The sequence below is a fragment of the Mauremys reevesii genome, linkage group 22, assembly GCF_016161935.1.
Source record: "Mauremys reevesii isolate NIE-2019 linkage group 22, ASM1616193v1, whole genome shotgun sequence".
Taxonomy (NCBI): domain Eukaryota; kingdom Metazoa; phylum Chordata; order Testudines; family Geoemydidae; genus Mauremys; species Mauremys reevesii.
The window spans coordinates 1,828,071-1,850,689 of NC_052644.1; the positions used below are offsets into that span (position 1 = coordinate 1,828,071).

Consider the following 22,619-nt stretch of genomic DNA (forward strand, 5'->3'; position numbering starts at 1 on the left):
TAACTCTCCCCATACAGTGCCGTGATACCAGTCCAGCGGCACGCTCACTACTAAGGGGCTGTGCGGCTTTCACGACCCTTTCTATTGTGGCAGGGCCTTAGGCTGCTAAATCACTTGGGACTTTCCATGCTTCAGTTTCCCTCTCTTTAAAATCAGGGTGTTGACCCACATTAGAGAGCTGAAGATTAATTAGCACATGCTTGTAAAGAGCTTCCTCATTAGGAAGGTCCTGCCAGGGCTGCTCTTTTCATCCCTCCCCCACAGACCAACCTACCGAGCAGAGACCACGGGGAGATGGGAGGAGATTTCTACAGTTTAATGCAAAAAAATGTCAGAATGAACATGCCGGGGGCCCGATCCTGCTGTGAGTTACCCCAAGGTAACATTAGTGGGGGGAGGGGACATAATCAAGGGCAGGAGTCAAGCCCGAGTCACCACGGGCACACGGGAAACCTGAGTGTTGAGGACAGTCAGACATGGTGGAGGGAGAGATTAAAAAAACAACAAACAAACAAACAAATCCCCATCTTGGGAGAAGAGAAAATATCCCTGTTAACCCCCGCCTGCCCTCCCCTGTGACACCAGTGTAAGGCTGCGTAATGCGCTGCCACTCTGAGCTGGGGGGTGACTCGTTTCTGAGGAAATCAAGCCCACCCAGTCTCTGTTTAGCCCTTTAAATCTGGGCGGGGGGAGGACTGTGTGTGTCTAGAAGGCAAACCCCCCGAAGTCCAGCGCGTCGAAGTCCTGGTCCAGCCCTTCGTAATCCAGCATCTCATACTGGGAGGCCTCAGCATCGCAGGCGGATGGGTGATAGCCCAGTTCTTTGAAGTCGGGGGGGTGCATCTCCCCAGGCCGGCTGGCCGTGGCTGAGGTCACCATGTAGCCCATGGTGGGGCCGGCTGCTGCTCCCCCCATCAGCAGGCAGGCGGCCTTCACCCCCGCATGCATCTGGGAGCCGTGGCGCAGGCAACGGGGCGAGCAAGGCTCCTTGCACAGGCTGCTCCTGGTGGCTGGGGCAGAAATGGGGGGAGAAGGAGGGTCAGTCACCCAGAGCCAAACCCTGGGCCTGGTTCTATGTCAGCTCTAACGCATTGAATGGGGATTCGGGAGACCCTGGTTCCACTCCCAGCTCTGCCAGTGACCCAGTCACTTTCCCATCGCTGTGTGCCTCAGTTTCCCCATCTGTGCACCCTGGGAAGAATGAGCCTTCCTTTGTCTGATGGGACTGTGAGCTCTTTGGGCGGAGGCTGTCTCTGGGCCTGAGCAGCACCCAGTGCCCTGGGGCCCAGATCTGATGGTACGATGCTGGCCTACTCCATAGCGCAGATGCCGCCTGCGCCAGCAGAAGCGGTTTTCTGTCAGTGTAGGAACATCACATTCCTGCGTGACAGGAGCTCAGTCAATGGAAGCATTCTTCTGTAACCTTGCTGTGTCTACACTAGGACTGGGTCGGTTTAATTATGTCAACCAAGGATTTTTTACCCCCCTGACCAAGTTAGATAGGTCAGCCTGTTTTACATGTAGACCAAGCCTCCGCTGGAGCCTTTAGGTCCTACTGTAATACTGACAATAATGCAGCAACTCCTGATTTGCACCAGATTGTGAAATTACTCTGGTGCAAAAGGCTCTCACTTTGCACTTTACATTAGGCTTAATTTGGTTTACCTTAAATTGATTAGGAACCAGGGGCGGCTCTAGACATTTCGCCGCCCGAAGCACGGTGGCATGCCGCAGGGGGCGCTCTGCCGGTCGCCGGTCCCGCGGCTCCAGTGGACCTCCCACAGGTGTGCCTGCAGAGGGTCCGCTGGTCCCGCGGCTCCACCGAAGCCTCCTGGCGACCGGCAGAGCGCCCCCCGGGGCATGCCGCTCCAAGCACGCGCTTGGCGTGCTGGGGCCTGGAGCCGCCCCTGTTAGGAACAGGCCTAAGCTAAGCCAAAATCAGAGCATCTGCATTGAGGTGTGAGCCAGTTTAACTCAACCAGCACAAGCTTGTGTGTAGATAAGGCCTGAGTGGAATCAAAACCAGGCCCCAAAGCTCATGAGGTGGCAAGAACCCACGTCCATTCCTGTTTTTAACTGCACTGGAGTTCAGAGCTTCCTAGATGTCAAGGCCAAAAGGAGCCACTGTGATCACCTGGTCTGACCTCCTGTGTAACCCAGCCCAGAGAACCCCACCTAAGCCAGTTAACGAGGGCTAAACCCCGGAGGAAATTTGCCCGGGAAGCCTAGCTTGGTGATGGAGGAGGGCATGAGAGCCATTGAGGGGCATCAGTGGGGTGTGAACCCCAAGGAGGAACCAGTGGAGTGAAGCTGAGTGTCAGGGGGTGCTGCCTGGCAGCGAGATCTGGCAGGCTGTGGAATCGCCGCCCTGGGGTGAGGGTGGGAGCCCAGTTCGCTGGCGCATTCAAACGACCTTGGCCAGGCTCCGGGGAGACAGACTGTAGAGAACAGTCATGCATTGGGTTCAGGCTGTCTCTGCTCGAGCGTCTCATCTCTTCTGGGCAGTGTCCTGGGGAATAGAGTGTAGCAGGAGACCCTGCCTGCAGGACCTGGGGCAGGGTCCTGGTGGGAGTGCCCCAGGTCCAGTTACGGGGACTCTGGGAACAAGCCTATCACGGTAGGTCCCTGGCACCAAGACAAATAGCCAAGAAAGCCAGACCCCGCCTAACCGGGACCCAGTACCTTCTCTGTTCTGTGTGCCAGGAGAACCTCCTCCCCCTTCTTTCCAGCAGCATTTCCTAGACGGAGAGTCGATGTGCAGCTTGCACCTCGCTGGGGACCCTTGGGAGAAGCTCTGTGCAGAAGGAGGAAGCACCATCACTATGGGGACAATGGGGTGGACCATCCGAAGGGGGGGATCAACCCAGGGCAGAGGCAGGACCTGTGGATGATATCCTGGCCCGGCTGATGTCAAGGGCAAACTTCCATTGACTGCCAGGGTTTCATCCAAGGGCCCGGTTACTCAAGAGGTGCTGAGCACCTGCGGATCCCCCTGGCTGTGACTGGAGCTGCCGGTGCTCAGCACAGCCTGGAAATCAGGCCCCAGGCATCTCAAGCTGGCAGCAAGAACCAGTGGCCACTTGTGAAAATGCAGCTGCCCGAGGCCGTAGGGCAAATGGAGACAATCAGCTCCCCTATCGCTGCAGGGGTGGGAGGGAGATTCACAGGGAACTGGTCCCCCCTAGAGCGGCACAGAAGGACCTGGCTGTGGCTGAGACTCGGACCCACAATAGCCCAAGGTCCAAACTGGAATTGCTCTTGGAGCAGAAGAGGTGGATGGGCCGCTGGTGAACTGCAGTGACTGAGCGGCTTCCTGGCCCTCCCCGCACTCCTCAAGCAGTTAAGTGAGGCACCGAGAACCTGCCAGGCCCAAAAGCCCCTCGGTACCTTTGCCTCCTTTCCCAACGGCCCAGCTTAGCTGCTGCGAGCTGGCATCGCGGGCAGCCTGGCTGCGGTGACTGATGCCAGCCAGGGACCCGGCCCTGGACTTTGTACTTTGATTCCACTTACCTCTTTGACTTTGCGGAGGATGTTGAGCCACTGCCTGCAGCGGGGGGGGGGGGGGAACAAACCCTGGTTAGTCCCGACAGCCTAACAAGCTGGTCACCCCTCGCCAGTTCGCCAGCTCCTGCTGCCTGGGACCCAGGAGAGCAGGGCTCATTTCCCCGGTCTGCTGCCGCTGTGTCTGGCTGGGCCATCGGCAGAACGTTCTCCCAGGGAGCAAGCAGCAAAGCTGGCCTAGCCAGGCTGGAGGGCCGCCGATCGGGGAGCCCTGCGGCACCGCTCCCACCGGGGCCCCTCCCGCAGCAGCTGTGTGGATTTCAGCTCTCCCCATGCACCCTCACCGCCCCCACCCCCCGGCCCCAGGCTCTGGCTTTACCTGCACTCCTGGCTGTCTGGGGCCAGCAGCAGAAGGAACTTCCCATCCCTGAGGCTGAGGCCGAAGCAGCTGTCCCGCTGGGCACCCAGGGGCAGGCGGGGCAGGTCGCCGATCTCGCTGCCCTCCAGGATGGCCTGGCAGCTGGTGCTGAGCGAGATGCCCAGCTCGGCCGGGGACTGGGCATCACGGCCGATCAGGAGGCTCCCGTCCATGGAGAGGAAAAGGAACTTCTCCTTCCATTGCTTAAAGAGAAAGCCCCCTGCAAAGCAGAGAGGGGCCCCGTGAGGCCATGTCCCAACTGCTCACCACCCTGCTGGGCAGCTGCGAGGGAAGGATTGGCCCCATCTCCTGCTGGGGAAGAACCCTGGAGTCCTGGCTCTCACCACTAGACACCACTCCCCTTCCAGAGCCAGGGATAGAACCCAGGAGTCCTGGCACCCAGCCCCCTACTCTAACCCACCAGACCCCACTCCCCTCCCAGAGTCAGGGACAGAACCCGAATCCTGGCTCCCCACCCCCTGTTCTAACCACTAGACCCCACTCTCTTCCCACATGGGCAGAGATTCAGTGACTTGTCCAGGGTCATGTAGAGAGTCTGTGGCAGAGCCAGGAATCAACCTGTGTCCCCAGCTGGTACCCCACTACTAGACTCTCCACTGCACTTCCTCTGGCACCAGCGTCTCACTGCACACCAGCCTCCGGGGGGTGAACCCAGGCCCACCAGCTGCTCAGCCTGAGCGGGAGAACCAGCCCCACCCGCAGGGAGCTGGGAGAGACTCCCAGGGCCTGACTCTCAGTCACACTGAGGCCCCTCTGTGCTGCAGTGCGCAGGATCGTCCCCCTGAGAGCCCTCCCACCCCACACAGGAGCCTCCCTGGCCAAAGGCCCTGGCACCCACCCTGCTCCCTACCCCGGGTGTAGGGGGCAGATCAGAGGTGTGGCTGGGCGCACTGCTCTGTGGCTAGTTTCTGCCCCCCAGGGCCCATAGGGGGGATAGCACATGAGGCTGGGCAGCCCTGAGGCTGGGACAACATTTTTAAAAGCCCTACAATAACAAACCAGTGTAAACATCCCCAGTGCTCAGGACCAATGATACATCAGTCTATAATTTATATGCTACATGGTGCTCATCAGCAACCCTACAATAACAAACCAGCAGGGGGCCCCTGCCGAGAGCTACAGTGCAAGCACTGGTGTGATCCGTGGTGGTGAGCCCATTGCTTGCTGGGAGATTGGAAAGGGTTCAGAGCCGTGCGAGGCTGAGTCGAGGTCCGTGAAACGCCCAGAAACCATCTGCTTGGCTTGTGGACTCCGTCCCAGCCTGTGGGTACCTACACAGGGCTCCGTAACCAGAGCGAGAGCCGACGGCTGGGGAACGCGGCGGGATTTTGTAGCACAGCTGGTGGAGCGGAAGGGGACACTGCGATCGGCCTGCCCACAAACCAGCGTCCAGGCTTTCGGTGCCAGAGCAGTGTTTGAAGGAGGCCGATGGAGCTCTGATCCAGGCCTGGGTCCCACCCCACTAAAGAGCTGCTGTTCCCGTCTGCTGAAGGGAGGGTTAGGGGGTCACTGCGGGGAGCATTCAGGGACCCTGCTACTAGTTCCGACAGCTTTCCGAAGCCCAGGCCCTTGGTGGAACCGCCCCACGGGTGGGGGGGCAGAAAGGTCTGCACATTGGAGGCTGGCCTGTGTGTCGAGCAGTGAGCGGGAGAGGTGGGGGGGGATGTAATCACCCAGGGTCTCCTAGCAGCATTTTAGTTTTGGAACCAGCCCCTTAAAGATGGCAAACGTGAGGGGATGGTGCCGAACTCAGCCGGCATGGCGGGGGGTGTGGTGCGGGGCCTGGCATGGAGGCAGCACGCGTGTATCTGCAACCCAGCTGCGCCCGGTGCTTTCTCCAGAGCATCAGACACAGCATCCCCAGAAAGCCACCTGCCCCAGTGACTCTCCCGCGGTGCCTTAACCCACGGGAGCCTGGCAGGGCTGGAGGCATGGGCAGCGGCTTCCCAGAGCCAGGCACTGGGCAGATTGAAACCCCTGATTAAATTCGGTTGGCCATTTTGGGATTAGAATTCCATCAAGGGTTGGCGGTTCTAATCCCAGCCTGGGGGGGGACACACAGACACAGGCAGCAGAGGGACAATGCTAAATCCCTGTGGTCAACTAGGACAAGGGAAGCAAGTGGGGATTGCTGGGGCCATCGGAAGAAAATGTAACCCTTTGGGGGCAGGTGAGACTGGTAGAAAAAATAACAGCCCGGTTTGCTAGTGGACAGAGCCAGCTGGGAGCAAATGGCTCCATGTGCTGCTAATGTATTCATTCACCCACGCACTGGGCTCCTGCTTTCATTAAGAATTGATTTTAATTTCCAAAGGCAAAAGCAATTTACCCTGCAAAGTTTGCCACAGCTGTGATCCCTACCAGTTAGAGCTGGTCAAAATGTTCTTCATCAAAATATTTTTTGATCATAAATGGCTTTTTCATACAGAGGACAATGTGAATTGACATTTCAAAGACAAATAAAAAATATTCAGTAAAAGTGCTTGGATTTGGGAAAAATAGGGTTTTGTTTAAAAAAAATTAAGCTTTTGATTAAAAAATAGTTTTCAGTTAAAAATTTAGGTTTCGGTTTGTTGTAAAAAAAAATCAAGTTTTGATATAAATGGTCAAGATTCTGTGAAAACATTTGTTTTTCCAGTGCAGTTTTCAAGTTCAAAATGTTTAGGGGTTTGGTTTTCAAAAACCCACCAGGTCTTTTCACAAAGTCACCACTGAGAAAAAGAAAAACCATTTTCCAACATCCAGAGAACAAATCCTGGGGGTTCCCCAGCTGGCTCCACTCCCAAAGGCTTTGGGGCCCGGTCCAAACCCCCTTTGAACCCACAGGCTTTGGCCCAGCGCCTTAGCCCAGGTGCCGGGGGTGTTTGAACGAAGGGAGGGTGCGGGGAAGGCTGGGAGCTGAAGGCCCTGCTGGGCTGCCTGGGGTTAGAATCGGGGTGCAGTTGAGGGGGAGGGAGTAGAACCGAACCTGAGGGTACCAGGCCATTCAAACAAGGGGTGACGTTTAGCCGGGATACCCACTGGCACCAATGGGTTCGGTTGGAGATTCTCCTTCCTGGCAGCGAGATACTCCAGGCCCCACAATGGTGCCTATTTAATGATTGTCACCAACAACTCCAGAGTCCCTGGGCTGGGGCTGCAGAGTTGGTGCTGCTCGTGGGGTGCTAGTCACACAGCACAGCGACTGCCAGATTCTGATCTGTTCCCCCAGGGTAAATCTGGAGTCACCCCCTGACTGCAATGGGCTCAGGGCCAGATTCTGATCTCAGCTCCCCCTGGGGGTCAATCCAGAGTCACCCCCCAGAACCTCAGGGCAGTTTCTCTGAGGTCCAGATGCTTCTTCTCATTCCAGGTTTTTGATAGAGGAAGGAAAATCGCAACAGGAATCAAGGCAGCTATCTGGAGTGGGGCCGGACCGACCCCCCGGGCCGGCGGCGAGGTGGGTGCCGGAGGTGCGGAAGGGAGGGGGCGCTCACCGTATTTCCTTAGGTAACCCCGATGAATTCCGGAGGAGCTCATGCTGGACCAAACCATCCATCAGACCGGCGAGCCAGGAAAGAGCGGGGGGGCCAGCTGCCAAGAGCCTTGAGCAGAGGCCAAATCTAATCCCTAATGCAGCCCGCTGCTGGGGGAATCCCAGGGATCTCATCCCTGCCGGCCAATCGCAGCTCACGCAGGCAGCCGCTCCCCCCGCCCCCCGGCTGGGGGGTATAATGGGCCAGATCCCCAGGTGGTGTAACTAGGTCACAGCACCACTGGAGTCAGTGGGGAACTGGAGCAATGGTGGTTCACACCAACAGGGGATCTGGCCCCGTCGGCGCATCCTTTTAATCTGGCACTAGGGCCTTTAGCACCCCGAGGCTGCAGCCAATCCCTGGGTTGTTAGCGCTGCTACAAAATGCTATTTCCCCTGGGGGGGGAAGGCCCCCCAAACCAGCCCCTCCCTGGCTGGGTGCTGCTCGCCATGACATCACCAATCAGAGAACTCCGACGGGCAGGGGTGTGAGGCAGCAGGTCCACACAGACTATCAGCAGCACAGCCCCTGCACCCAGTGCCCTGGTGCTCCACAGGGTCCTGCCTTCTGAGGTCTCAGTTCAGGGTGCTCAGTTGCTCCATTAAAATTACGTCACTGCTAAAATTGTTCTTTATTGGAAGGAAATTGTGAAATTCAAGGTGTTTGCTAAAAAAGCCAGTGATAAATATTATTATTGACTGCAAAACCGATGGAGGGAATGCAAAACATCTCCCGGGATTCCAATGAAACCAGGCCATTGTTAGCAAATTATAAATGAAACCTAGGAATGACGGGGATCCGTCAGGAATCCATTCGGCTCAGGATCTCATCTCTGGCAATGCCCAGTACAGGTCACTTGAGGGGAAGGTGAAAAAACCCTGCAGCAGAGATTAAAAACCTCTGATTTTTTAGGAGCTGTTAATTTCATTGCAAATATTTTAGTGCAACTACAGTGAATCTCTCCTACATCCTCTTTCCCCAGTTAGATAAACCTCCTGGTTTCCAGTTTCCACATCCACTTCCCCAGATTGCCCGGTGCAGCATGACACAGGTACAAATATGTTTTATTATTATAGCACCTGGAGGCCCTGACCGAGATCAGGCACCGTCGCGCCGGGCGTTGCCCAGACCCTGACCGAGATCAGGGTCCCGTCACGCCCGGCGCTGCCCAGACCCCAACCGAGATCAGGGTCCCGTCACGCCCGGCACTGCCCAGACACCAACCGAGATAAGGGTCCCGTCATGCCGGGCGCTGCCCAGACCCCAACCGAGATTAGGGTCCCATCACGCCCGGCGCTGCCCAGACCCCAAATAAGATCAGGGTCCCGTCACACCAGGCACTGCCCAGACCCTGACTGAGATCGGGGCCCTGTCGCGCCAGGCGCTGCCCAGACCCCGACCAAGATCAGGGCCCCGTCGCGCCAGGCACTGCAGAGGCACATAGCGAGAGACAATTCCTGCCCCCTGGAGCTGATAGTTTGAACAGAGAAGGGAAGGGTTATTATTTGCAGCACAAAGCCTGATGTCAGTTGCAGCCTACAGCTGCTATTGTAATAAGGGGGGGCCAGAGCCACAGCTGCACTCAACAACATTGACTTCCAGCTGATTGCGCAGCTCTGAAACTGACCTATAGGAGAGAGCAGAGATTCCCCCTCTCTGGCCGGAGGAATGAGTTTGCAGGGTCTCCGCCCAGTTCTTATGATCCAGCCGCTCCATTGCAGAAACTCACCCGAATTACTGGTAGCACCAGAGGCCGAAGCCCGAATGTGCCACATGGTGATAGAGCCACCCCTCTCCTCCCCATCCCTTAGAGGGGTCCCTGCAGAGCACGCACATGCAGAGGAGCGAGCGCTCCCCCTGCAGCTGCCCCTCCTCCGGGGAGAGCCCTCCTGAGCACAGCTCCTAGCTGGAACAAACAGGTGGAGCTGGGCTGATTCTTATGGCCAAGGGTCCGGCCCCACGGAGGAGAGACTGACGCAGGCCATGGAGTGACTCACCCCAAACCACTCGGGGCGTCTGGCCAGAGCCAGCAGCTGAACCCAACTCTCTCCTGTCCCAGGGCAACACTGGAACGACCCAGTCATCCTAGTGCAAAACAAAACAACTTGGAAATCCACAGGCTGGGGAAGCAAATAGCGATCGTATTAATAGGACCAAAAAATAAATAACCGAAGTCAAGAGGCAGGAAATTCCTTCCTGCTAAGACAACAGCTTCATGGCTGGGGAATGCAACTGAGCCGTTGGTGGGTTTTTTCCATCTGACACAAACCAGCGGGTCCGGCCAAGATTTCAGCCCTTCGCGGACCCACAGTGAGGCGACAGGGGCAGAGTCGGTTCCAGCTGCACGGGAAAGGCAGAGCCCAACCAAATTTGGGGTGGACGTTTCATTAGGTTGGGAGGGGCTGGGGCTCGTGGGTCAGTACCAGCTGCTCTGGAGCCAGAAGCCACCCTTGTGGACAGTAAGGGGGTAACCCACCCCTGGGGACAGGGCTGGCTCCAGACCCCAGCGCGCCAAGTGCGCGCTTGGGGCGGCATTTTGCCGGGAGGGCGGCAGGCGGCTCCGGCGGACCTCCCGCAGGCATGACTGCGGAGGGTCCTCTGGTCCCGCAGCTCCGGTGGACCTCCCGCAGAAATGCCTGCAGAGGGTCCGCTGGTCCCGCGGCTCCGGTGGAGCATCTGCAGGCATGCCTGCGGGAGGTCCACCATAGCCGCGGGACCAGCAGACCCTCCGCAGGCACGTCTGCAGGAGGTCCACCGGAGCTGCGGGACCGGCGACCGCCAGAGCGCACCCCGGAGCGCGCTTGGGGCGGCGGAATTCCTAGAGCCGCCCCTGCCTGGGGAGCCCCCAGCTCCTAGCACTTAGAGGAGAATTGACCCCCCAAAGCAGAACCAGGGCCAGGAGGGTGGGGAGCCCAGCCCAGGGCTGGGGGGGATGGACAGCAGCCAAGGGGAATCATTCACCCTCCGCCTCCGCTGATGCACCTCTCAGGGGCCAGATCCCCAGCCGGTGTGACGCGGCACAGCTCCATCAACTGCACCCATGTGTAACTCCTCTCCCCACAGAGGGGGCCGTGACCACTCACCCCCCGCACCTAGGGGGCAGCTGGGAGCTTGGTCTCCACACACCATTCAGAGGCTGCCAGCAAGAGGGTTTTGCAAGGAAGAGGCTCATCCCTCTAAGAACCGAGTCGAGACCCTGCAAACTCATTACACCCAGAGATGGGAGAAATCTCTGCTCTGATGCGTCACTTTCAGATCCCCAACAGCCCAGCCCCCATTGAAATCGGTGCAGCTGTGTCCATCTAAACTAGCTTCGTTATAATGGTAGCAACTATAGGCTCCAGCTGGGACTGGGGACCCATTGGGCGGGGTGCCACATAGACCCCGACCGAGATCAGAGCCCTGTCGTGCCGGGTGCTGCCCAGACCCCGACCGAGATCAGGGCCCCGTCGGGCCGGGCACTGCCCAGACCCCGGCCGAGATCAGGGCCCCGTCACGCCAGGTGCCGCCCAGACCCCGACCGAGATCAGGGCCCCGTCACGCCAGGTGCCGCCCAGACCCCGACCGAGATCAGGGCCCCGTCGGGCCGGGCACTGCCCAGACCCCGGCCGAGATCGGGGCCCCGTCACGCCAGGTGCCGCCCAGACCCCGACCGAGATCAGGGCCCCGTCATGCCGGGCGCTGCCCAGACCCAGACCGAGATCAGGGCCCCGTCGGGCCGGGCGCTGCCCAGACCCAGACCGAGATCAGGGCCCCGTCACGCTGGGCGCTGCCCAGACCCTGACCGAGATCAGGGTCCCATTGTGCCGGGTGCGGCACAGTCCCTGCCCTGAAGAGTTTCCAGTCCAAACAGTCAAAGGGTGGGAAGGGAAACTGAGGCACAGATCAGGGCAGGAACTTGCCCAGGGTCAGTGCTGGGCTAGGTGTTTTGAGTCCTTGTCTAGGGCCCTGGGCAATAGGCCACGCTACCGCCCAGGGCACTTGTGGGCAATATCGATCAGGGCCGGCTCCAGGCACCAGCTTGGCAAGCAGGTGCTTGGGGCGGCCACTCTGGAGAGGGGCGGCATGTCCAGCTATTCGGCGGCAATTCGGCGGAGGGTCCCTCGCTCCCACTCCGAGTGAAGGGCCTCCCGCTGAATTGCCGCAGATCGCGATCACGGCTTTTGGGGGGGGGCCTGCTTGGGGCGACAAAACCCCTGGAGCTGGCCCTGCTGTCGATATAAAACAATGAACTCCCCTGTGATCCAGAGCTGGCTGGACCCGGGTCAAAGCAGGAGAGATCCAGGACTGGGGGTAATCAGCAAGGGCGGCGCTGCTGCCGCAACCGTGATCCCCCGTCCCGGCTCCAGAGGGAATCCTGTCCTGCCTGGGCCCGGCCTGGCAGCGCCGCACGCAAGCCCAGCTGGGATGGGCGTCTGCGTGAGGAGCTGCCCAGGGGCTAAGGGTCTGATGCAACTGCTGTCCGGAAAAACATCTGGTGCCGATGTCCTCAGCTGTGCAGCGCCCCCAGGCAGCGGGAAGGCGGTGGAGGGGCTTGTCCCTGTCTGGCTTAACTGGCCCAGGGAAAAGGCCAAAGCCCGGCTGGTCTCAATCTGCCCTAGCTCCATTGGAGTCAGTGGGGCCAGATCCCCAGCTGGTGTGAATCCAACGCCGCTCCACTGGAGTCTGTTTACACCAGCGGTAGCTCTGGTTCCCCAGTGCACTGAGGTACCCACCCCCCCGGCCCTGGGAGAGGGGAGGTTACAGCTCACGGAGGGAGTTTCACATCCCCAAACTGGCCTCATCATCTGCTCAGCTCCGGCTGGTCTGACCTGAATATTTATGACAGTCAGCAAAGGGGGCCAGGCCACAGGGAGCCTTAGGGCCAGATCCACTACTGGAGGAAAGCCAAGGAGCTGCATGGACGCTGACTTACACCTGCCGGGGATTGGGCCCCGCTGACTCCAAGAGAGTGTCGCCCATTTACACTGCCGGGGATCTGGTCCAGGTGGAGAGCAGTGTTGGGGAGGGAATTGCCAGCAGGTGCCTCCAGGACCCCAGCCAGTGCTTGATCCTCAGTTACACCAAGGTGCTTCTACGCTGCTTCACCTGGGAATGGAACCCAGGAGTCCTGGCTCCCAGCCCCCCCTGCTCTAACCACCAGCCCCCACTCTCCTCCCAGGGCTGGGGAGAGAACCCAGGAGTCCTGGCTCCCAGCCTCTCCTGCTCTAACCACCAGCCCCCACTCTCCTCCCAGAGCCAGGAGAGAACCCAGGAGTCCTGGCTCCCAGCCCCCGCTGCTCTAACCACCAGCCCCCACTCCCCTCCCAGGGCTGGGGAGAGAACCCAGGAGTCCACAATATTAAATTCCTTTAGCCCCGGGGCGTGGGGGGCGGGAGTGGGTTTCCTTTGCTTTGTGATCCCGCCGACTCCCAGGGCAGCTGAGCTAGTAGATAACGAAGGGGTGATGGAAAACTCAAGGGAGGAGGCAGGTGTGTGGGGCAGACCCCAGGGGGCACCAGCAGGGGGGCATTACCTGTGCTGGGAGGGCTCATGCGCATCCCCATAATGCATCAGACCAGTGGTCCACCTAGCCCAGAGTCTGGTGGCCAGTCCCTGGGGAGGGAAGAGACACGACGCCCCACAGTGGACAGTGCTGGGATAACTGCTGTTACGTGCCCAGCCCAGAACCACAGGAAATGCTCCTGCTGGCAGACAGCAGCATGAGGCTCCTTTCCCAGCACACAGGGACCCCGAACCAGAGAGAGACGAAGCAGGCTGCTCCCTAGCACAGTGAGCACAGCTCCCCCCACGCTAGGCTGGGCTGACTGGCTGTAAACTGCTGAGCTCTCCCGCTTCCCTCCAGAGCCCCCTAGCCTGCAGGCAGGATCAGGAACACCCCCCCAAACACACACACAGCCTGTCCCCATGGACGGTCAGACCCCCACCCCACCAGACTGAGTCCAGCCCCAGGGAGCGCCAATCGCTGGGCCTCTTTGCTACGCAGCACATCCAGCCTCTCCTGCTGCAGCCTGTGGCTTTGCCCGGCGGGGGAGGGAGCAGCCTTGGGCTCGGTTCTTTGAGATCCAGGGTTTGAATCAGCCAAAGAAACGGCCATAAATCAACTCCCTGAGCTCCGCCAAGTGCCCCCCAGCCAAGGCGGCGGGGCCGGGGCTGGGCTGGGCTGCAGGTCAGCTGGGATGTGCACAGCGGATTGCAGGGCCGGGGTTCGGTGCTCCAGTTAGAGTCACTCCAGATTCACTGCTGGGGGCTGAGATCAGGATCCGGCCCTGACCCCACTGCAGTCAGGGGTGACTCTGGATTGACCCCGGGGAGCTGAGATCAGGATCCGGCCTTGACCCCACTGCAGTCAGGGAGTGACTCTGGATTGACCCTGAGGAGCTGAGATTGGGATCCTGCCCCGACCCCACTGCAGTCAGGGGTGACTCTGGATTGACCCTGGGAAGCTGAGATCAGGATCCAGCCCTGACCCCACTGCAGTCAGGGGTGACTCTGGATTGACCCTGAGGAGCTGAGATCAGGATCCAGCCCCAAACCCACTGCAGTAAGGGGTGACTCTGGATTGACCCCGGGGAACTGGGATCAGGATCTGGCCCCGCCCCCACTGCAATCAGGGGTGACTCTGGATTGACCCCGGGGAACTGGGATCAGGATCCGGCCCTGTCCCCACTGCAGTCAGGGGTGACTCTGGATTTACCCTGAGGAGCTGAGATCAGGATCCGGCCCTGTCCCCATTGCAGTCAGGGGTGACTCTGGATTGACCCTGGGGAGCTGAGATCAGGATCCGGCCCTGTCCCCACTGCAGTCAGGGGTGACTCTGGATTGACCCAGGGGAGCTGAGATCAGGATCCAGCCCCAACCCCACTGCAGTAAGGGGTGACTCTTTGATCCCAGGAAGAACGGAGGTCAGGATCCAGCCCACACCTCTATGAGGCCGCCAGGTTTGGTCCCCTGACGGGGAGAACACCCCACTCCTGGCAGGTCCTTGAGCGGACCCCTCCCCCCCCAGAGTCCCCAATTTGGCAGCACCTGCATTAACCCTTTCCACACCCTGCTCTCTGCCTGGGGGCGGGCAGGAGCAGGCGGGGGCGGGGGACAGGGAGGGGTTATGCTCCTCCTTCCCACCCCCTCCCACATCTATATTGACTCCCTGTGGGAGGCAAGTCCAGCACCTGGATCCTCTCACCCCAGCCACTCGGAGGGGTCAGCGCCCTCAAGGCCGCATTCCTGCCCCCCTGCCTGGGAGAGGGGCCTGCAGGGCGGGGTTTGCTGGAGCAGCTCCTGCTTTGTGCCCTGCCCCGGGGATGTCAGCCTGCCTCAGGGGTCCTGCTGAACACCCCTGGGAGCTGTGCCAGCCTTCCGGGCTGGGAGACTAGAGACATGAAAGAGACTGACCCTGGGTAGCAGGGGCTGGGGATCAGGAGGGAGGGGCACTGGCAGAGCTGGGGGGGCCAGGGCTGGGCTAGCAGGGGCTGGGGATCAGGAGGGAGGGGCACTGGCAGAGCTGGGGGGGCCAGGGCTGGGCTAGCAGGGGCTGGGGATCAGGAGGGCGGGGCACTGGCAGAGCTGGGGGGGCCAGGGCTGGGATAGCAGGGGCTGTGGGTCGGGAGTGAGGGGCACCGGCAGGGCTGGGCTGGTAGAGGCTGCGGGGCGGGAGGGAGGGGCACCGGCAGGGCTGGGGGGACCAGGGCCGGGATAGCAGGGGCTGCGGGTCGGGAGTGAGGGGCACCAGCAGGGCTGGGCTGGTAGAGGCTGCGGGGCGGGAGGGAGGGGCACCGGCAGGGCTGGGGGGACCAGGGCTGGGATAGCAGGGGCTGCGGGTCGGGAGTGAGGGGCACCAGCAGAGCTGGGGGGGGACCCAGGGCTGGCACTGGCAGAGCTGGGGGGGCTGTCTCAGGTGCCTGTGTACTTGACCACATGGGATATGGCCCCCTCGACCCCTGGCTGCCCTCGACGCCAGGCACCCAGAGCCCGATGATCGCAGCTGGCATGGGGCGGGGCGGGGCGGGGCGGGGGGTGGGAGCTCTGTGGTGGATGGCTCAGGCTGCCTGGCCAGTGGCTTCTCTGTCCCAGCCTGAGGCATGACGCATCCGCCCAGCAGACCCCTCGGGACAAAGCCCCCAGCCTGGTGCTCCATCAACAGCAGCCCCCGCGTGGAAACCTGAGCCCGCAGGCGCTGCCATCCAGAGCCTTCCGCTCATCGCTGTTGTGTTTACCCCGCAGACAGACAGAGGGGATGGATCTGAGACACCCTGTCGCTCTGTGGCAGAGAGCAGGGTCTAGTGGTTAGAGCTGGGAGCCAGGGCTCCTGGGTTCTATCCTAGCTGTGGGAGCTAGTGGTTAGAGCTGGGGGGCAGGACTCCTGGGTTCTATCCTAGCTCTGGGAGGGGAGTGGGAGCTAGTGGTTAAAGCAGGGGGGCTGGGGGCCAGGACTCCTGGGTTCTATCCTAGCTCTGGAAGGGGAGTGGGGGCTAGTGGTTAAAGCTGGGGGGCTGGGGGCCAGGACTCCTGAGTTCTATCCTAGCTCTGGGAGGGGAGTGGGGGCTAGTGGTTAGAGCTGGGGGGCTGGGGGCCAGGACTCCTGGGTCTATTTCTTGGTAACGGTTTCCCCATTTATAAAATGGGGACAGTGCCCCTGACCCAGCTCTCAGATCTAGGGCTAAGATGGTGGAGTCTCCTGATTCGTTTAGGGTCCCCTGACCAGCTCCCCTCCCCAGTCCCAGCTATGATCACAAGGGAGACCGACATGCCCCCAAGGGTGGAAGTGGGGTGGCTCCCCTCCCCCTTCCAGTGGCAGCTGTTCCTCCAGCTCGGCCTGCGGGGGGGGGGGGGGGATCGTCCTCCTGCTGGAGGTGGCCCCCCAGGGCCACAGCCCCACCTGGCAGCTCTTCTGGGGGTTAATGTTTAAACCAAAAGGCCCCAGGCTTGTAATGGGCTCCCGCCCCCACTTAATCTGGGCAAATACCAGCGGGGGCTCTACCGGGCTGGGAGGCACCCGCCTAGGAGCCAGGACTCCTGAGTTCCATCCTCAGCCAGGGGAGGGGGCTGGAGCCAGGACTCCTGGGTTCTCTCCCCACTCTGCCAGTGACCCCAGGCAAGTCATAGCCTCTCTCTGTGCCTCAGTTTCCACATTTGTAAAATAGGGGTACGGATCCTCCCTGTGTCAATGTAGACTGAGCTGATGGGGGCAGGGACTGTCTCTCACTCTGTCTGTCAGCTGCAGCCACCCAGGCTCTCATCTCAGCTCCTGCTGTGGGTGGGACCCAGCACAAACACCAGATAAGATCCCCTGTCCTTTATCAGATGGATTGTCTTTCCCTGGAGTTCTCGCTCCCTGGTTTCTTTATTGCAGGGTAGCTTGGCAGGCTGGGCCTGTGGATTTACTATTTAAATTACTGTGGCTCTCAAAAGCCTTGACTGACATCAGGGCCCCATGGGGCCGGGCACCACCCCGACCCTGACCGAGATCGAGGCACCATTGCACCAGGCACTGCCCAGACCCCAACTGATATCAGGGCCCTGTTGTGCCAGGCGCCACCCAGACCCCGGCCGAGATCAGGGCCCCGTCGGGCCGGGCGCCACCCAGACCCCGGCCGAGATCAGGGCCCCGTCGGGCCGGGCGCCACCCAGACCCCGGCCGAGATCAGGGCACCATTGCACCAGGCACTGCCCAGACCCCAACCGAGATCAGGGCCCCGTCGGGCCGGGCGCCACCCAGACCCTGACCGAGATCAGGGCCCCATCGCGCCGGGCGCCACCCAGACCCCGGCCGAGATCAGGGCCCCGTCGGGCCGGGCGCCACCCAGACCCCGGCCGAGATCAGTGCCCTGTCGGGCCGGGCGCCGCCCAGACTGCAACCGAGATCAGGGCCCCGTCGGGCCGGGCGCTGCTGAGATCAAGGCTGGTTGCGGTGTTTGTCTTCCATTGCCAGGAAGGAGCCTGGCTTCTCTCTGCCAGCCCAGCCCCAGCACAGGGAGAGGCAGAGGAAACAGCCAGTCCTGCTCTGAGACTCCGGCTCTAAGACAGGACAAAATCAGGAACCTGTTTGGGCAAAAATAACCCGATAGAAAGTCCCCGCGGCAGTGGGTGTAAAGGGAAGTGTGCCGGTCACAGCTGGTGTAAATCAGGAACAGCTGCAGGCAAGGCAGTGGGGGTAGCCTGGGGTAAAGCTGGCGTAAACAAATGAGGAGCCGGTTCCCAATTGCCCCTTCCTGGTTCAATATTCGTTCTGTGCCAGCCATGGGCCAAGGCAGCATGATCTGGTGCTTGGGGGCTGGGCTGCAGTCAGGACATCTGGGGCTGTGCCCAGGGGCAGCTCTAGGAATCCCACCGCCCCAAGCAGGGCGGCACGCCGCGGGGCGCGCTCTGGCGGTCGCCGGTCCCGCGGCTCTGGTGGAGCTCCCGCAGGCACGACTGCGGAAGGTCCACCGGAGCCGCCTGCCGCCCTGCCGGCAAAATGCCGCCCCAAGCGCGTGCTTGGCGTGCTGGGGTCTGGAGCCGGCCCTGGCTGTGCCACGCCTAGCACCACAGGGCCCTGATCTCGGCCGGGGTCTGGGCAGCGCCCGGCCCAATGGGGCCCTGATCTCAGCCGGGGTCTGGGCAGCGCCCGGCACGACGGGGCCCTGATCTCGGCTGGGGTCTGGGCAGCGCCCGGCCCGACGGGGCCCTGATCTCAGTCAGGGTCTGGGCATCACCCGGCCCGACGGGGCCCTGATCTCAGTCAGGGTCTGGGCAGCACCCGGCCCGACGGGGCCCTGATCTCGGCCGGGGTCTGGGCAGCGCCCGGCGCGAGGGGGCCCCGATCTCCACTGCACACTATTCTCCTGTTAATAAGACTAGAAAAGATTGAATTTGTACTAACCCCTGGTGGGCCCTGGGCGCGGGCAGCAGCCGCCCGCCCCCCTGAGCACCCCAGTCCCGCACCCGCCTGGCCCTGGCCTCGCCTGCTCCGTTCCCAGTGCCTGTAACTTTAACAGACTGAAAACTTTCTTTCAGCCTTTCTGCTGCTCTCCTCCCATTAACCCCTCGGCTGCCGGCTGGAATTTCCCAACCATTCACCCCAGTGCTGGGGCCAGCAGCTCCCTGCCCCCTTCTCCTTTCGGGCCCAGCCAAGTTTCAGCCCAGGCAGCGTGGGTGGGTGGGGAGCCAGGCGGGGAGGGAAGCGTAAGCAGCACTGGCTCTGGCTCTGGCTCTGGCCCTGGAAGGAGGGAAGCCAGAGAGCTGGGAAGGGGCCAGGCTCTCCCTGGGGTTGGACTGGATGTTTCAATCTTGCGTTGGGAACTTTTCTGACACCCGGGCGCCGGCGGGCGGACGAGAGACGCGGGAGTCAGGTGTGGACACCGCGAAGGAAGGCTGAGACCGGGACGACCCCACTAGCTCGGCCGAGGAAGAACCGGAGCCAGCTCTGTGTCGGGGCTCGCACTGCTCTGGCCCAGTTGGGGGGAGGAATTTGTTTCCCCCGAGCCCCTGCAAACCAGCCTTCGAGGCACGGATCCGCCGTGTGGAGCCAGCGCTGAGTCGGGACCCGCCTGGACCAATTCCAGCCTCGGGACCCCTGGGTGTGTCCGTCAGGGCAGGGCTCTTGGCTCTGGCCCCCGCCTCCCCGGCCCCCCACCTCAATTCCAGGAGCTGGCGATTTGGGGGCTTGTTTTGGCTGGTAGAAAATGGGCAAGGCCTGCAGGTCCCTCCTGTGCGTGCTGGTGGCCTGCTGGCTGGGCACAGGCGCTGCCCAGTTGGGTGAGTACCACCCTGAGCCCCTCCGCAGAGGCCTGGCTTCCAGGCTGTGCCAGGCGCTGGGGGAAAACGCTCTGGGCCCCCAAGCAAGTCACACTGGCAAGTCTGGCTCTCCCTCAAGGGGCTGCTGGGCCCCCGGGAGGCAGGGACCCAGTGCTTGGTGGGAGCCTTTGACATCCTTCTGGAAGGGCCTGGGCTGGAGCTCAGGACACCTGGGTCCAACCCCTGGCTCTTCTGCGGCCTCCCATGGCAAGTAGGGCAGAGCCAACCCACAGGATCGGGGCCATCTTCCCCTGTGCCCCACTGCATGCAGAGGCAGCTGGGTCCTAGAGGGTAGGGCAGAGGCCTGGGCCTATAGGAGACCTGGGTTCAAATGCTGACTCTGCCACAGACTCCCCGTGTGACCCTGGCCAAGTCCCTTCACCCCCCCTGCACCTCGGTTTCCCCATTTGGGATAAGGCGCTTGCCCAGTCTCCCGGGCACGGGAAGGGTAAATCTCCCTTGGGTGTGGTGGGCTGGGATAGAGAGGAGGTCAGACTCCAGGACCTGCTCTCAAACTCGCTGTGCGCTTCGGGAGGCGCCCAGAGCCCACAATGAGGTGCCTGAAGAGGTGGATGCTAAAAATGGCTTCACCCCCAAGTACCCTGCAGGAACGGGACCTGTTCAGAGCCCAGCGGGACCGGGACGGCAGGGGATTGCAGGTCAGGGCAGAGGGCATTGGCAGAGCTGGGGGGCAGGGCTGTGACCCAGGGGGCTGGGGGGCAGAGCTGGGGCAGGGCTGGGACCCAGGGGCTGGGGGCACCGGTAGAGCTGGGGGGCAGGGCTGGACCCAGGTGGCTGGGGGCAGGGCTGAGGGGCACTGGCAGAGCTGGGGGCAGGGCTGGACCCAGGGGCTGTGGGGCAGAGCTGGGGGCAGGGCTGAGGGGCACCGGCAGAGCTGGGGGCAGGGCTGGACCCAGGGGCTGTGGGGCAGGGCTGGGGGGCACCGGCAGAGCTGGGGGGCAGGGCTGGACCCAGGGGGCTGGGGGCAGGGCTGGGGGCACCGGCAGAGCTGGGGGCAGGGCTGGACCCAGGGGCTGGGGGCAGGGCTGGGGCACCGGCAGAGCTGGGGGCAGGGCTGGACCCAGGGGCTGGGGGCAGGGCTGGGGGCACCGGCAGAGCTGGGGGCAGGGCTGGACCCAGGGGCTGGGGGCACTGGCAGAGCTGGGGCAGGGCTGGAACCAGGGGCTGGGGGCACTGGCAGAGCTGGGGGGCAGGGCTGGAACCAGGGGGCTGGGGGGCAGGGCTGGGGGGCACCGGCAGAGCTGGGGGGCAGGGCTGGACCCAGGGGGCTGGGGGGCAGGGCTGCGGGGGCGCTGCTCGGACCAGCCCCCCCCCTCGAAGGGACCCAGAGCAGCTGAGGAGCCCGCCCTGCTGACCAGGGCCAGACATCTGGGACTGGTTACCGCTGGCCAGGCGGTGCCTGTGGTGCTGCAGGCCGGCCTGTACAGCCCCCGCCCTGAACCCAGGTGTCCGGGGGCCTTTCCCAACTGCTGAGGGACTCCTCCCCAGAGCTGGGTGCATTTCAGCCCCACACTGACCTTGTGAAATGTCTTGACCAGGGCGGGTCAGGGTGTTCTTATTATCATCTAAGGGGCCTCAGCTGAAAGGGCCCCGTCGTCCCGCACTGCCCAGACCCCAACCGAGATCGGGGCCCCCTCGTGCCGAGCACTGCCCAGACCCCGAGCCCGACCGAGATCAGGGCCCCGTCGTGCCGGGCGCCGCCCAGACCCCAACCAAGTTCAGGCCCCGTCGGGCCAGGCGCAGCCCAGACCCGAACCGAGATCAGGGCCCCGTCGGGCCAGGCGCAGCCCAGACCCGAACCGAGATCAGGGCCCCGTCGGGCCAGGTGCAGCCCAGACCCGAACCGAGATCAGGCCCTGTCATGCCGGGCGCTGCCCAGAGACATGGGCCCTGCCCCGACGAGCTCTCAGTTGACCAGCCCAGAGGAGGACGATTCTCCTCAGTTCCCAGAGAGATGCAGGGACTGACCCCAGGCCCTCCAGAGCAGCAGTGGCACAGGCCCTCCCCGGAGCCTGTGCCCAGCCCCCCATTTCTGAGCCCAGCCAGGCTCTCGGGGGTGAGTCCCAGGCCCTGAGATCTCTGCAGCCGCCGGGCCGTGCTGGGAACGGCTGCCCCGGGGGCCTGGCCCCAGCCCCTCCGCCGGAAGCTCGGAGGGGAGAAATGAAAGAGGAAATAAATAGTTTTGAACCACAACAGAGGGAGGGGGTGGGGGTGTCATGCTCCAGGCCGGGTGCCTGTGGCTGATACACAGAGCTGGGGAGTTGGGGGCTGGGCTGTGCAGAGCTCTCAGGCTGCTGGGACCCACAAGCCCCCAGAGTGAGGAGCGGGACCCTTGCCAAGTCCCTTCTGCTTCCCACGCCCTGGAATGTGGCTCCCCTTCTCGAAGGGGGGGGTCTGGGAAGGTCCCTGCTCGAGGGGGCTGCAGCATAATCATCTGTCATTCGGCCGCTGGGGAAACCGAGGCACAGTGGGGCGGGCAGGGACTGTCCAAGGCAATGCAGAGACTCAGTGGCCAAGCCAGGGATGGAACCCAGGTGTCCTGATTCCCAGCGCTCTGCTGTGCGCAAGCATTCAGGTGCCAGGCCTGGGGTCGGCCATGCCCACCCCATCCACCAGTGTCTGCCAGTGCACCCAGCACGAGGCAGGCCCCTCCCACGTAATGCCGGCTCGTGCATTCCCTCCACGCTGTGCCAGCCGAGTGCCTCCTGCCCCCCAGCATGCAGGGGGGTCTGTCACCCTGCCCCACCTTACCCAACACACCAGAGAGCAGGGCCCTCGGGACGAGCCCCCCGGGTTCACTCCCAGCAGGTGCAGCCAGTCGCAGGCATCAGGACCAGAGCCCCAGGGGTCAGGAGGGACGTCCCCTCGAACCCCAGCCCATGGGCCGGCTCTGGGTGAAAACCAGCCTCTGGCTGGCTCTAGAACTTCGGGGCTGGGGCTGTCCCAGGGGCTCATGATGATTTACATCCCTGGGATGTAGGTATACACAGGGGTCCCTCGCCCAGCAGAGATGCGGCTGCTTCTGAGGTGGGGCACGGGGGCTGGTTATACAGGGATCCCTCGCCTGGAGCTCAGATGCAGCCACCTCTGGGGTGGGGCGTGGGGGCTGGTTATCCATGGATCCCTCACCTGGAGCCGAGGTGCAGCCACCTCTGGGGTGGGGTGCGGGGGCTGGTTATCCATGGATCCCTCGCCTGCAGCTGAGGTGCAGCCACCTCTGGGGTGGGGCGCAGGGGCTGGTTATCCACGGATCCCTCACCTGGAGCCGAGGTGCAGCCACCTCTGGGGTGGGGTGCGGGGGCTGGTTATCCACGGATCCCTCACCTGGAGCCGAGGTGCAGCCACCTCTGGGGTGGGGTGCGGGGGCT

General features: G+C 62.2%; 2 protein-coding genes across 5 annotated transcripts in view; one reads left to right on the forward strand and one right to left on the reverse strand.

Annotated features, from left to right (window-relative positions):
* Positions 1-22,619, forward strand: part of AXL (AXL receptor tyrosine kinase) — a 54,421-nt gene that overhangs the window by 7,165 nt on the left and 24,637 nt on the right. Inside the window, exons 3-4 of one of the 4 annotated variants that reach the window (XM_039510219.1) lie at positions 7,293-7,392; positions 8,438-8,506. Coding sequence is in view for 1 of the 4 variants with exons in the window: in XM_039510216.1 (XP_039366150.1) it covers positions 19,119-19,191 (73 nt within the window). In the remaining 3 variants the exon portion in view is untranslated. Of the gene's footprint in view, positions 1-7,292; positions 7,393-8,437; positions 8,507-18,264; positions 19,192-22,619 lie in introns of those variants that run through there. The other 3 variants (XM_039510217.1, XM_039510218.1, XM_039510216.1) reach the window with 3 other exon arrangements.
* Positions 591-7,488, reverse strand: LOC120388426. The gene is made up of 5 exons (XM_039510248.1): positions 7,417-7,488; positions 3,881-4,139; positions 3,511-3,544; positions 2,683-2,794; positions 591-1,010 (listed from the first exon to the last, which is right to left on the reverse strand). Exons 1-5 carry the CDS (start codon positions 7,472-7,474, stop codon positions 706-708), a joined length of 768 nt encoding a protein of 255 aa, XP_039366182.1. The 5' UTR covers positions 7,475-7,488; the 3' UTR covers positions 591-705.